Source organism: Marmota monax, unplaced genomic scaffold (genome assembly GCF_021218885.2).
Source record: "Marmota monax isolate L192 unplaced genomic scaffold, Marmota_monax_Labrador192_F-V1.1 WCK01_AAM20220418_F8-fsc00005, whole genome shotgun sequence".
NCBI classification, from domain to species: Eukaryota; Metazoa; Chordata; class Mammalia; order Rodentia; family Sciuridae; genus Marmota; species Marmota monax.
In genome coordinates this window covers 26,752,915-26,768,600 of record NW_026692254.1, presented here as the reverse complement: position 1 = coordinate 26,768,600, position 15,686 = coordinate 26,752,915, and the positions used below count along the sequence as shown (strand labels likewise).

The 15,686-nt window shown below is 43.5% G+C and overlaps 1 protein-coding gene across 1 annotated transcript; it reads right to left on the bottom strand.

The window, feature by feature from the left end:
• Positions 1-4,606: 4,606 nt before the first annotated feature.
• Mrps11 (mitochondrial ribosomal protein S11) lies at positions 4,607-15,665 on the bottom strand. The gene is made up of 7 exons (XM_046436966.2): positions 15,553-15,665; positions 15,304-15,442; positions 15,067-15,177; positions 9,168-9,266; positions 7,151-7,280; positions 5,828-5,893; positions 4,607-5,122 (listed from the first exon to the last, which is right to left on the bottom strand). Exons 2-7 carry the CDS (start codon positions 15,366-15,368, stop codon positions 5,015-5,017), a joined length of 579 nt encoding a protein of 192 aa, XP_046292922.1. The 5' UTR covers positions 15,369-15,442; positions 15,553-15,665; the 3' UTR covers positions 4,607-5,014.
• Between the last annotated feature and the right edge of the window lie 21 nt (positions 15,666-15,686).

The following is a 15,686-nucleotide window of genomic DNA, read 5'->3' as shown; positions in this document are numbered from 1 at the left end:
CTTGATGAATAGTGCTCCTCTTGCTAGAGGATATGTTCTTAAAAAGGAATTAGGAAGCCAAAGGTCTGTGCATCTTATGTGTTGACAGATATGGCCAAACCTCTCCGCTGAAGAGGCTCTAGTTATACGCATTCTACCCAATGACAGCTGAAGGAGAGGAGAGCTCTTTTGTTTGAGAACAATTGTATGAAATGTAGGAAAGTACAAGAAATGTTCCCTGTGTACTGATTCCAAGGACATTCTGTTTCTGTTGAGGTGTTCGCGTTGCTTATATCAGATGCTGCTGTTCCCAAATTAATTAAGGGCACACTTGTCCCTGGGGTCCCACCTGGTGTTGTCTCTTGAAGGCCTGGCCTCTTGCCACCTTGCCAAGATCTGCTTCTCCCCAGCTCTAAGCCTCTTCTCCCCTTTGCACACCCTGACATGTGGTCCACCATGTCACAAAGAGAAAGTGATGATTCCCTCATATACTCCATGTTGCCAGGATGCCCTTTCCTGGAGACTCCACTCTTGGCCCACATCACCATTTCCTCCCTTCCCACTGTCTCCCATGCTCTCATCCTTTGGTGAATCTTGCCATACACGTTGCCAAACTCCACGGGCACCTTCCAGGGCTCGTCCTAAGTGGGCCTAGCTGACCTCTGGGCAGCATTTGCCATCCACTCTCTTTCTTCCTGAAGTGCTGGTCCCTTTGGCTTCTGAGATGCTGCACCCTCCTCTCCATGACCACTCCACCCCACACCTTTGCCAGCTTTCCTCCTGGTGGCATTTACAGACGGGGCGTCTTTCACTTGTTCTTTACTTTTCCCTTGCCAGTTTCATCCCCACTGTGACTTTGATTAACATCTCTACATTGGGGGTACGATGGTAACACCTTTTAATTTCTGTTTCCTTGATGACTAGTTAGATTAAATGTCTTTTCATGGTGTGGAACCTTCTGTTTCTTCCTATATAGAAGCAGAGTTGACACTGGATGTTAGAAACAATTCCAATCCAGATCCTGGCTCTGGCAAGGCTCTGGCACTAGCCCCTCTGGCACTGCTTGACTCTTCTGGTTATATACCTGTCAGCATCTCCACCCAGTCTCTATGTGGGCACCCTGCTCCAGCTTACAGCCTGCCTTCTGAACTCTCACCCTCTCTCCCTTGCCTCCTTGGTCCTACCTCCATTCACCCTACTAAGAGAGCCTCTCATGGCCGTCATTTCCAGAGGCTCCTTGCTCCTTCCTTTTGCTCACTTGACAGTGCCCACTTGCACATCCCCAGTGACCAGCGTGTTCCCCACTCCTCACCACCACCACCTGGACATTGTTCTGCCCCTCCATGCAGCATTCCTTTGCCTCTGAAGTTCCTATTGTCTTTTTCTTCTCTCTTCTTACACTCCTGTACTTCTTCCTAGACTCTGGGACACTCCACTTTGCTTAGGGACTTTGAATCTCATAGACCTTCTCTGTCCCTTGCCCTGGCATCAACTTTGGGGTTTCAGCATGATAACTTTCTTGGTCCACATCTTATAATACTTGACTTAAAACTATTTTATTTCAACTGAATTTTTGACACTCATGTACTTTATTTCATACTTTTACTCTGATTCTCAAGTTTCTAACCATATCCTTCTACATGCCTCCCTCTTTTTCATTGCATTCGTTGAACGTGTTATCCTCCATGTTGACTGGAAATTTTGACCTCTATTCACTTCCCTATTTAGTCTAAACCTCATGACCCCTGTTATGCCAACTAAGCCATAACCAGTAACCTGATGACCTTCCACCCCCCCTACCTTGGGTTGTGTGTGCTACTTTGCCAATTTCTAATCCCAAGTCCTTGCATTGACCCATCTGTTTGCCTTGAATGTCATTTTCTCCTAAAGGTCTTCTCTTCTGTTCCCTTAAATGGAGATCACTTGCAGTCAAACTCTAACATTTATGCCTCTTTTAAGCTTTATGCTAATTCAGCTGCATCCCTGCCTGGTCTCCATAGACCGTGAACTCCAGCATGGTAGTGATACACAGTGCCCTCAGTTCCCAGACTGTTTGTGGCTAACCTCTGTTGGCTCAATTTGGCTGAAAGGACAGTTTTTGCTTTTGGCAATGACCACTCCATCACTTTGAGCTGATAGTATCCAGATTTAACAAGCAACATGTCCTTCCAAAATGAAAAATAAAATAAAATGAATAATGGAGCCTGTGGGAAGATATATATACATTTTTTAAAAATGGGCACCTCAGAGCTAGGTTGCAGGGAGGTGATTTCTCCCTAAGTGCCAAGTGACATTCTGGTAGCAACCAGGGACTCTAGTATTAAACTGGCTTATTTTGGCAGTGATCATACATCTCAGTGTCAGTTAATGGCCTTGGCAAAAGGCTGAAAAAACACCCCATCTATGCTGAAAGAGATTGGATTCGTACTTCTGCTGTGTAGGACAGATATCTCTGGTGTAGCCAGGCCTTGTGCCACCAGCTTTAGAAGCAAAACTGCAAATATACGCATAGAAATTATCCAGTGTCCTGCTGCCAGGAAACAAGGATGCGTGTCACACACGCTTATGCCAACACTCTGCTTGTGCAAACACTCAGGACCCAAATGTGGATCTTTGCCTGAGGGAAGCACCAGTACACATTCTACCGTTTTCTCAGGACATACCTACTGCTGAGAGCTGGTGGCAGCAGGGGAATGGCAGCCTTACTTTAGGTAAACAAACACTGCCTTGCTTGACCAGTCTTCAGGGGAGATGCCTTGGTTTCCCCAAGGGGCTGGGGACCAGACTTTGAGAAGCCAAGAAGAAATGTTTAACAGTTGAAGAGAGCACAGTTTTGTTGGCCACTCAAGAGCCCAGAAAAGGTGTGCACTGACAGATCACCACAGAAAGCAGTGGGTTTCCCTGTACTTTGGAAAGGAAGGTTCGTGCAGAACTGACTTCTGGGACTTGGGCCAGGGACTTATTTCTGGGTCCAAGACCATCGATTCCTTTGGGTCTTCTGTTTCTTGTCCACGCTTGCAGCCTCTTTTTTCAAAGCTTTCTTGTGAATAAAGTGACACTTTCTCAAACTAGTGTATGGAGGATTTCTTTCAGGAAGCACAGGAACCCCCTATATTTGCTATTTGTATGGGGCCCTCTAGATTCATCCTATGGCTTGAGAGGCTGAGCCCCCAAAAACCATGCCACAGGGGAACCCCAACCAGAGACCAGCAGGCAGAAGCAGTTGAGGCACTTTTTCTTCTCTGCCAGGCCAAGCTTTGACATTCTTCTGTGACCACAGTTCTTGTCAGGTACCTGCCCCATTCTGGTGACTGTTCTTACCCTGCCCCTTAGGTCCAGGCTGGCGGCTAGGTTGGGCTCATATTAATCCTTTGTTCCTTTGTGCAAAAACAAAGGGAAAAACCTTTGCTTTTTCCCTCAATTCTGCCCAATCCTCTGCAAAAAGCCTCTATTAAGTTTTTATCCTCAACCTTTTCAACTGTGTCCTGCTTGGGGTCCTAACTTGGGGTCCAACTGCTCTAGGCCCTCTATCCACCTGAATAAAGGCCAAACCATATCAAATCACAGGGAACAAAACCCCCCCTTTTACCCATATTGTGTTTGAAATCTTTACTTTTACTTTCATAGATATAACTGCTACAGAAATTCTCACATCTTTTACTGTATAGCAGTTGTTTAAAATGTTTATATATATATTTATTTTGTCTTCAGTGCTGGGGATTGAATCCTATGCTTCATACACTCTAAACAAGTGCTCTACTATCTACACCCACATCCCCTATATGTAGTTTTATGGTAAAAAGAATATAACTCCTTTTTGGTAGTGGCTTTAAAAGTAGAAACCTCCAGTCAGGTTTATTTAGTCATTAGTCTCCAGATAGTCTTGATAGATCCTACTGAGGAATAAGATAAGGTAGAAGGGAAACATTTTTCCTTCTAAGCTCCAATCTGGGTTCCTAGTCTTTCCCTTTCTCTACCTCTAACAGCTCTTCCTGCCAATATGAAGGGGTATTTGTGGATTTCACTATGATGAGTACAGGCAGATTCTGGGGGCTCAACTGGCAGGGCATGGAGGTACACTCCACAGTGCCTTCCCCTCTGGGAAGCCATTTCAGGGAGCAGTGCTTAATGTACAGGACAGCCCATCCTGCCATCTTCCGTAGTTTCTAGAAAATTCTCTCATTTCTAAGCCCACCATTCTCCATTTTGATATACTCCCTCCTGGGTGCTGGGACTGTCAAAGTCTATGAAGAACTGCCACTTGAGGGTGGGGAATCTGTGTCTACTACCAGAATATCTGAACTGCAGACAACCATCCTGTACTGTTGGGGCTAACTTTAAGCATGTGCACTGACTGAAATCTTCTGTCAGAATCCAAGGATAGTAAAAATGCTTTCCATTTGGGGTCAAATTACAGGCCATTAGTATGAAAAGTTCGTAAGATGAGCTCTGGAAACCCTGGTTGAGGGGTTATAATAGAAATATGTGAAACCAAAGAAGGGGTGTGGTAAAGAGCAGCTCAAATTTACACTTTAACCCTTCCATTGACGGTTTCGCTTCAGTTCACAGTCTTTTTAGGAGGAAGTGGGATTAGTTTGTTACTCCAAGAGTAAAAACTCACAATTGCTACAGATGGTACAGATGGTCTTTTATTTTCACAAAGCAGAGACTGGAGCCTGGGCCTCAGCTGCCCCTTCAGCTCTCCTGTGTACGAGAGAAGCATGTGACTTGTAATTTGGCTCCCGATGGAGAGCTTTTTGCTGTCCACCTCTGGATGGAAGAAGACTTCACAGTTAGTGGGCATGCTAAAGTTAGCCCTGACAATGCAGGAGAGGTCTGAACTTGCTTGTGGGGCACATTCCCCTCTGTTGGAGAAGCCGGCAAAGGCTGTGGTATGCGGAGGCAGAGCTCGTTGTGTGAGAGCCAGACGGGTCTCCAGCAGGCCTTCTTCTGGAGGCACCTTGGCCAGGAGCTTCCTACAAGGTCCAGCTGAAGGTGAGACTTGAGGTCAGGCTCCAAGCAGGCTTTCTTCCCATTACAGCCTCCGAGCCTTCCTAGGGCGGCAACCGTTGTGTGGGATGGGGGTGTTGTCCGTGATTGAGATCACTTCTAGGCCCCCCATAGTCAGTCCTTTGATGGCAGACTGGAAGCAGAAAACAGGAGATTGGTGTGGTCGCAGAAGTGATGACCCAGGACCTCAGGCCTGGGTTGAGAGGGATGGGGTGCTGCAGGGAAGGGAGAACAGGGCTTGGGATACCTACTATCCTGATCTAATTCTACTCCCACAAAACTCTCTTGCCCAAATCCCTTAACCAATCTCTCAATACTGCCTGCTTCTCAAATCACACTGGCCACTTCCCATCTTATGCTTTATAAACTGAGGACAAAATCTTCTTGTAGAACATTGGCGCAACTTAAGGATCTTTTGTAGCTTCACCTGAGCAGTTTCCTCTCCCTGGAATATCCACACACACAGGCCTCTTCATTCTTGTAAAGTCAGAGAGATGTCCCTGCAGGGTGTGGGACCCCTCTACAGACTCCAGTGCCCTGGGCACATGCTTCACCACTGCACTCACTCACTTAGGGATCTGTTTGTGGTGGTCCCTGGGGAACCATTCCCAGGGCCCAGCACCCAGTAGTCACTCAAAAGGGTCTGATGAATTAAACTAAGTGATCTAAGTTTGTTTTGAGGGGCTCAGTAAATTATAGGAACAACAGAAAGAAACTTGAAGCCATGCCGTGGAATCCACTAATGGAGACTTTTACACTTTCTCTACACCTAGTTCTCAAGCCCCAATTTTTCTCACTAAAGCAAGCACAAGCACCATGGAGAACTGAGGTTACTTACCCAGCGCCCTGGCCCCAGGCCTTTCACCACCACTCGGATATGGGTCACACCCTTTCCTGTAGCTTTCTGGAAAGAAGCAGCAAGTGGTTAATGCCTGGGTTACTGCACCCCAATCTCTTGCTACTACCGTGGCGGGGCAAGAGGGAAATGGTACCTACAGAAGTAAGAAGTGGGGCAGAATCAGAGAAGGAAGCAAAGCAGAGATGGCTGCAGTGGAGAACAGAGTCAGCAGAGACCACAGAATGTCAAAAGTCAAAGAACTAAATTGACTGTGATCTTTTCACTCAGGATAGTATCGCCACCTAATGGATATTTTGAAATATCATTCAGATTCTTCTCAGGTTCACAAATGTAGAATTTCAGACCATGAGGTACCACCCTGAACTTCAAGACTGACTCTAAATACCCACTTAAAAAGTGTTATTTAGGGCTGGTGGGCGGGGGTGGGGGGGGAGCTCAGTGATCTAGCACTTGTCCAGCATGTACAAAGGGCTGGCACCATGAAAAATAAAAGTGTTAATTAGTATTAATTAAATTTTGCTTTCTTGATTATAAAGGCAATTCTTTCTAGAAACTGAAAAACACACATAACTTACCATGCAGAAGCCACTGTTACTTGACCTTTATAGCATTTTGATTTTTGATGATCATTATTATATAGCAATCAACATCTCTGGATATCGAGTTTTAGTTGAAGGTCAAGGTTTTCATTTGTAAGGCCTCTGTTATAGCAGAAACTATGCAGGTTTTGGTCATGGGCCAATCTAGATCCAAATCAGGGAACTGAACTGCAGCTTGGCTTTAAAGTCACACACATTCAGATTCTCAACTGGCTCTTGAAAAACTAGATAATACTAAAGGCTTTTTGAAGAATTATGGTAATAAATTAAAATTGCCTGGAACATAATAGTTGTTCAATAGCAGCACACTGACAACTTGCTTCTAGAAAAATCTACTACACTTCATGGTGGAACTGGTACGGTGTGAGTTCTCATTAAGCCACATGTTCCCCAGGTAGAGTACTATCATCCCTTCCTCACCCTTCTGGTCTTTAAATTGAAGGGTCTTTGGTTCTTTAGCCTTTAGCACCCTGACTCTTACTCCTAAAACAACCAAGTGTTTTACCTCTAATGAAGCTAAAAAAAAAAAAAAGAGAGAGAACCCTGCCACATAGACCTCTTCAAGCTACCTGCAGAGTCAGGGTATCTAACAGGGTTGCAAATTCCTCATTGCTTCTGAATGACCACGGAGAATCCTCTGCACTGATCAGTCATGCAAAGAGTGGAACACACTGAGACAGAACCACAGAGCATGTGTACTTACTGCTGCTGCAGCTATGCCCGCTGTCTGTGCTGCGATGCCTGTGCCCTTCTTGGCATTCCGAAACCCCTCAGTGCCACAGGAAGCAAAGGCCAGGGGCTGGTGAGTGGCAGAGACCACCTGAATCTGTGTGCTGGGTAAAGAAGAAGAGACAAAATGGATGTAACTATTGTTCAGGGAAATAAAAGAGACCTAACTTATGCCCTTAGAAGCCCGAGTAAGAAAGAGAAATTCATTTGCTTTATCTTGAGTTTAATGCTTTTTAAATCCCTTTAAGAAGTACTAGGAAGGGTCGAATCATCCCCTAAGCCTAATAGAAAATTGACAAGTCATATGATCTGAAGAGAGCTCCACAATCTGAGGGTGGTTAAGCATCACCAGAAGAAGTACCTTCCCTGTAGCTGGCATTTAAATTAGGTGTGATGTCCTTGTCTTAGTTTTCCCCCCTCCTAAGAAATTAGATGTTTAATTACCAGGGAATTTTTAAAGTTTTCTCGTCGAAAGTTTCAAATATGCTTTCCCTACACAAGTGAAAAGAGTACATGAACCAGGGACTCATCACTCAGCTTCAATTACCAACTCATCTCCAATTTAGCTTCGCCTATAAACCTTGTTCCTAGTCCCGTCACCAATGGATTATTATGAAGCAAATCTCACACCTATCATTTCATCTGCAAATATTTCAGTTCATACATCTAAAACAGAAGGAATACTAAAACAAAACCCACAAAACGATTGCATAATCAAATTGTCACACTGGATAATTCTTATGCTTATTATGACACTCTATTCCGTGATCAAAAGTAATTTTAAATAAGTGAAACATTTTCCCTAATTATCTCTAAAATGTTAAATTACAATTAAGAATCATTTTTAGAAATCCTAAGACATGCCTTCTGTTTCCCTTTCAGTAATCATCCCCCTATTTTCTGGTCTGGAGAGCTGCCTGGAAGCTCAGAGCAGAGGGGAGTAGAAGCTGTTGTATGGGCCTCCTCTGGGAGGCGGCCTTGGGCTTAGTTGCTTGTTGGCCTGGCTCAGCGCTGCCATTCCCCCTGCCAGGGCTTCTTGCATTTTCTATCTTGAACAGAAGGGTAAGATCATTGCTTGTTTCTGAGATGACCTCAATAGTGATGTGTAGAAAATGCCACTGAGACATCTAGGGGTGGGGGGAAGAGGAGGAGGAAGAGAAGGAGAAAGAGGAGAGACACTTACACAAAAGCATGAACCTAACCTGTGTCCCTAATAGTTTGAGACGGGGAGAGGGAAAAGGAAAAAAAATCCAGTTGCTCTCATTTCAAGTTTATTCAACAGATGGATCCTACAGCATTTCCTCTGCCACACACTCTATCCCGTGACTACAGTCTCCTGTACTGTTCTTTAAGCTGCCTGGTGGTCAGGCTGTGACCAAATACAGATTTCCAAGTGGGGGCCTGATCTGTGAGGTTGTCACTAACGCCAGCAATGTTTCTGTAGTCCACACATGACCAAACACCTTGGACATCTGTTTATATGCCACACAAGAACACCAGTCTTGTCACTCTGAATTTACTATTTGCAGGTAGCCCCTACAAGGCAAGGGTCAGTGCATAGTGGCCCAAACATTAAAGGGGGAGCATGTATTTGAAGTTTTATATAAGGGTTAGTTTATTAATAAGGTATTTATAAATCTCTCTTATTCATATTTCATCCACCCCATTCCCTAGTACTCAGCTTGAGATCCTCATGCCTCAGCCTCTTGAATAGCTGGGATTACAGGTGTGCACCACCATATTAGTGGAACCATCGTCCCTAATATAGTCCCTCCAACAACCTTTAAGCAGGACCAGGAAATATTATTCCCAAGAAGGCAAAGAGATTGTGTATTTCATATTTTCATAAAACTTAAGGAAATTTTGTAAAGACAAAAGTTGTTTTCCCCAAACAAGAGGTATTTGCCTGGGGAACCCCAGCTCTAGCATCATCACACAGCACCCAGACCCGCACCCCGACAAGGGGTGGAACAGCTTCCCTTCCCACCTACTTGTTGTAGGATGCTTTAATGTGTGCGATTGGGATCTCCTCAAATTTCTTTCCTGCCCATCTCAGAGAGCTCTCCTGGCCTGGAACTGGAGGGTAAATGCTGCAAGTAGAAAAAACATTTTATTTAAAATTGCCCTGTTTTTTTTAAATCAAAGAAATACATCACATGGTTAAAGAAATTAATAAATCAAATGGCACAGATGAACCCAGATGAAAGACAACAGCCCTGTCCTACTCTGAAGACAGCTGCCCCTACCATTCCTTTTCAATTCTTCCAATATTTGTGAACACAGTACTTCTTAGGTTTTTTTGCAGTGCTGGGGATCACCCAAGGTCTCACAAGTACTAGCTGAGCACTCTACCACCGAGTTTCATCCCCAGCCTGGGGCTACTTCTCAGCTTGTTGACCTCACACATATGGAGTAACTTTCTACTATAAGAAAAGGAAATTTAATTGATACTCCTTACCTCCTCTTGTCTCTGGTAGCATAATTATATTATTGCTTTCAAGTCCTTTATGGACTACTTTTTCTGCAATTCAAAAATAGTCAAACTTCTGTTTCTTGTTTCATCAACTCAACAATATCTTATCTATACTTTATAAAAATGAGATAAAGTAATTTTAACATTCATCATTATTATTAAAAAAATCCACGGGCTAGGGTTGTGGCTCAGCAGTAAAATGCTCACCTAGCAATGTGCGAGGCCCTGGGTTTGATCCTCAGCACCACATAAAAATAAATTAAAAAAAAAAAAAGGTATTGTGTCCAGCTACAACCAAGTATCCCCTAGAATTATAGACATTAGCACATAAGAGACAGATAAAAATATTTTGTTTGGCAGGCCAAGGGGGTTATTTATTTATTTATGGTACTGGGGATAAAACCTGATGTCTTGCGCACCCTAGGCAAGTGTTCTACTACTGAGCTACATCCCCAGCCCTTTTAAAATTTTATTTTGGAATCGGGTGTGATGGCACATGCCTGTAATCCCAGCAACTCAGGAGGCTGAGTAGGAGGATTGCAAGTTTGAGACCAATAAGTCAGCAAGGCCCTGGGCAACTTAGTGAGAACTTGCTTCAAAATGAAAAATGAAAAAAAGGGATGGGGCTGTGACTCAGTGGTTAAGCCCCTGGGTTCAATCCCTGGTTCCAAGGGAAAAAAAAAATTTATTTTGAGATAGGCTCTTGCTAAGTTGTCCAGGTTGGCCTATAGCTTGAGATCCTCCTGCCTCAGCCTCTTTTTTTTTTTTAATGTTCAATATGATTTTATTTAAAAATTTGCAAAGCTGAAGAAGGATCTGATCTTTTGTTAGAAGAAGGCCTTTTTCACAGTATATATTTAGCCTTTTTTGTTTTGTATTGAGTAATAACAGAAAAAAAAAAAGGAAGTTTCTGTTCAAGATCCTCACTCCAACCTGCCTCAGCCTCTTGAATAGCTGGGATTATAGGTGTGCATCACCATGCCTGGCTTCTGTCACAACTACTAAACTCTGTCATGCTATCACATAAGCAGCCATATACAACAGCAAATTAATAAGTATGGGTGTTCCAATAAAACTTCATTTACTGAAACAGACAACTGGCCATAATTTGCTAACCCCAACTCCAGACCAGCGGCTCTCAATGTGGACTGAATAGCAGAGTCCCCTGGGTGCATCCAAATGCTTAATGCCACCCAGACTTAAGGATGGGTGGGGCCTGGGAACCTATTTATACATACTCCAGGTGACTCAGATGTGCACTAAGGGTTGGGAGCACTGGCCTAGACATTGTGGTTGAGTTCAAGACCTTTTGGGTTTGCCTGATCTATTTTCTAGTTTTCTTTGGGTAAGTACTCTTTTATTTTCAGATGGAGAAGCTCAGATACAAATAGGAGCATAAGGTCGGCAAGAGAAGTCAGGTGGTGGACCTAGGAGATCTGCTTTAGTTGTGAGTTTTACTTACAAAGTTGTGCTTTTCACAATTTAAACACATATGGATGTCATTCAGTATTGCAGATGGGAGAAAACCCACTGTTCTACTCTGCCCATGCACTCACATCAGACTCATGTTTGTATTTCACACAGCCATGCTCGACTTTAACTACAATGAACTCTGCCACTCTCCCTCAGCCCTACTGGCTTTCCAAGAGAAACGTTCAAAAACAAAACAAAACAATAGCACATTAGTTACAAGTGTATTCTTTCCTGTGGATCTGATCTTAGAGATGATTTAGAACCTCCTCATGCTTTGGCTTATCAGTCTATATGCTGGGATGGAAATTGGGTGAATCTTGTAGATGACATTAACGTTTATAAGATGATCATTTCAGCTGGGTGTAGCGTGATGGTACCCACCTGTAATCCCACTGGCTTCAGGGAATTAGGCAGGACCACTGCAAGTTCAAGGCCAGCTGGGCAACTTAGTGAGACTGTCTAAAAGTAAAAAAGGGCTGGGGATGTGGTTCACTGGTAAAATGACCCTGGGTTCAATCCCTGTAATATGGGTGGCGGGGGGAAGAAATGATAATCATTTCCCTACTGATAATTATCCCCTGTTGACTTGGGGGTCAACAAACACAAACCTACTAAGTCTGAGTGTAAGCAGTGTAATGCCTTTTGTAGATAGAATGGTTTTGGAACTAGGAAGGATTCAGATGTTGAGCCATTTAATTGAAAGCATAGGCAAGATCAGGCATTCAAACCTCCCAGGTTCAATGTGTAAACAAGTGGTTTATCTAAGGAAGTCCCTAAACATAAAAGACAAAGCTTTTTGGTACTGGTTGCTTACCTCTTTCTATTTACACTCACACCAGGAAAATGTAGAGAGGCAAACCATTTTGTAACTGCTGCCAGAGATAATTTTTTAAAAATGCAAACAAATGTAGAAAAAGGCAAAGACCACAGCTCCTGGCTTAGTGGTCCTTAACAAAACTCCTGTTGGCTTCTATTTCTAAACATTGTTTCCTTCAGTGATCACATGTCTTCTGTTCTACTTTGGCTTCTTACTGCCCTGGTCACACCTAACCTTTGTCATTACCAATACTTGTAACTCCATCATAACTTTGGTTTCAAATACCACACTCTCTGGCAACTACCTCCTGACACACCCACTCACTTCCCCTGCTGTCTTCACTCTGGGATCTTTCAATCTCACAAGGATTTACAATCCAATAACCCTACCAGCCTTCCATTGTCCCTCACACTCCTCATGTCCCCACTTCTCTCCTCACCTAGACTAAATCTTGTGGCCAATTTCTGACAATTACTCCCTTGCAGACACTCTTGATGATGTTTCCTCTTACTTCATTGTATTCTCCTAGCAAATCCTTAACTGTGGTCAAATCCACCTTGCCAGTCATTCTGAGCTGTGCAAATACATAGCAATGCTGACTTACCTCTCTACCAGGGCTTCTGAACCTCAGCACTATTGACAGTTGGGCAAGATAATTCTTTGTTTTAGGAGGCTGCCCTGTGAATTGTGGGGTATTTAGCAGCATCCCTGGCCTCTACCCACTAAATACTGTCCCCAAGTTTTGATAACCAAAGATGTTGTCAAACATTGCAAAAAAGTCCTCTGAGGGCAAAATCAATCCCCATTGAGAATCACTACCCTATTTGAATGACTTCTAGCATCAGGTGGGCACTCAGCACTGCCTGGCAATCATCCCTAGTCCAATTACCCTTCAATTTTTCTGGATGACTCTTTTATTCCTTCTTTTGTCTCCCTAAACCTCCAACTCCTTCCTGTTTCCTCAATGCCAGCTGATGACCTCTACAGAGAAAGAGCAGCAATCAGAATTTCTTCTGGCTCCCACTACCAAACACCTGTGCCCACAGCCTTTGCCGTCTATCCCCTCACCATGTTCCACTTGCCTATTAGTCCCTCAAGGACAGTGCTCCGGCAATGTTCCACTTCAGTATTCATTCTTTCCCTTCTCTATGCATCATTCTAGCAGCAAAACATACTGTCATATCTAAAATCTAAGGAAAAACCCAAACCTCTTGAACCCAAAGATTCCTTGAGCTGCCCATTATTTTACTCCCTCTTACAGCAAAGCCTCCTTAAGGAATTAACTATATTCATGTTTTTTCCTGTCTTCTATTCTCCTTGCATCCACTCTAATCAGACAGTAGCCTCTACCACTCCACTAAACGTGCTCTTATCAAAGTCACCAGCCACCTCCACACTTGAATCCAATGTGCAATCCTGACATTTTCACCCACCTATCATATCAGTGTGTTTGACACATTGATTTCCCATTTGACTACACTAAAAACAAACAAACGAAAAACAACAACAACAAAAACTTTCTTGGTTTTCTTACTACCTCTCTGGAGGTTCCTTGTCTCTTGCTGGTTCTTTTACATCTCTCTAATCTCTAACAGACTTCATTATATCTCCATTTAGTGACTAGGCATCTCAAATTTAACCAGCCAAACCTAAACTCATGCAGTCCTCCCCATATTAATAAAATAAAAATTCCATCTTTCCAGTTGTTTAGGCCCCAAAATTTGGAGTATTTCTTCACTCTTCTTTTTCTTACACCTTATATTAACAAATCAGTCTATTTATGTTACTTCCATAGCCATCTCCGTGATCCCAACCTCCATTGTTTCTTGCCTGATTTATTTTTATTTATTATTCTAACTCCTTGCTCCCTGTGATTTAATATCAACACAGAAAATAGACTCACTTTAAAAAGTAAGCAAGATCATGTCAACCATCTACTCAACTCCCCAGTAGCTTTCCATCTCAGTAAAAGCTAAAGTTCTAGAGATGGCCTGTGAGCCCTACAGAATGTTGTTTAACATGCCTGCTGGTATCCCTACCTCCCACTGTTATAACTCCCATATTTTACTTATTTTCTATTTACTGTATCCTGCCCACTAAAATTTAACTTGCATAGAAGCAGGGCTAAAAAAAAAAAAAAAGAAGCCCTGCTTGTTTGATCAGGGTTATAACCCCAACACTTTGAATAGTGCCTGGCATTGTTGAATGAATGATTGCAACAGATTCTTGGTTTAAATCCTTTCAGCAGCTCCTTACTGTCTGCAGTGGAGAGTATGAAATCTCTAGGGTGACAGAAAATACCTTTACCATGACAGGCATGGTAGCACACAAGTGTAATGCCAGTTATTTGGAAGGATGAGGCATCCTTTTCACAGACTGTTATCTTTGCTTACAATGATCCCTTTTATCTTGTCCAGTTGAATTCCCATTCAATTCACTAAGCTTACTGTCTTACCATAATCTTGCATGATTTTTTTGGGAGTGGATACTTATTCTTTTATACTTCCAACCAGTTCTAACTCCATTATACTATTAATCAGATTATGGTGAAAACGTTTGCACATATGCCTTTCTTGGACGACCCTATGCTACTAAAGAGGGAAATGGTCTTTTATGTATCCAGCAATTAGCATTGTACTGGATGTGAGGGTAAGTGGATATGTACACTCCGTGCACATAGAAGTAGTGGCACTGCTGGGAAGCAAGGTGCCAGTTTCTAGGGCTGAACACAAAACTCACCCTGGACCTTTAATCAACTCCAAGAAATGCAGGATAATTTGTTCCATGGTGTGTCACCCCACTCTTCCCATTTTGTGTTTGAGGAGGGAGGTTGTTAATTTGACATGAAATTCATTTCAAAAGGATTAAGAGAGCTCATATTTGTTATACACAGATTCTGACATTCAGTCATTCAACCAACTAATGTTCACTGTGAAGCTACTTTGTGCCAGAGCTCATCTCATTTATAATTTCCATAATCTTGAGTATTACCCCCCACTTTAGATAAGACTCAGAGAGATCTGCACAAGGTCCCACAGATGTCAAATGACAAGAGTGGGAATTCATCGGTTTTCTGACTCTGCACGGGTGCGTATTTCCCAAGGGTTGGACCAGAAGTGGCCCTCACCTGAAGCTCTTCTGGCTCGGAGCTACCTCCTCAACTTCCGGCTTGGCCGCCGCATCTTGCAGTAACTGGGCTCCGGTGTGGACAGTCCGGGATGGGCCTCGGACTACAACCCTGTGGAGAAAGAAAGCTCAAAAAAGCCCCGGCCTACCGGCCACCGGAGCCCAAGTAACACATAAGACACTGTCAGGAGAATAGTCCTGAAGACAGCCGTAGGCTCCAGAAGGCAATCGTTCTTACCCGATCGTCGAGGTCCTCGCCCATGACTGCAAGATCCTCGACCCCGCGTTTCTCACAACCTGCATGACTTGAATTGACCCCAGTCAGCTCCGGTCGGCCGCTTCCGGCGTAGCTGGAGTGACGCCAGCACCTTGAGCGCCTGTGGTGGAGAGTACAGAAAGGAAAGTCATCTGATTGCTCTCTAAAAGGCCCATTAAGTATTTTTATTCAAATTTAAGTGCTCTATGAAAACTATAGTTACATGTTCACCTGGGACTCGCTTCCCCTTTTAATGTTCTAATATGAGAATTTCACCTGCACCACCCGCCATATAGGAATGGTTTGTTCCAATAGTTCTTGGGATAGTACTCTTCCTGATCTTGCCATGAGCGTTGCCTTATGGG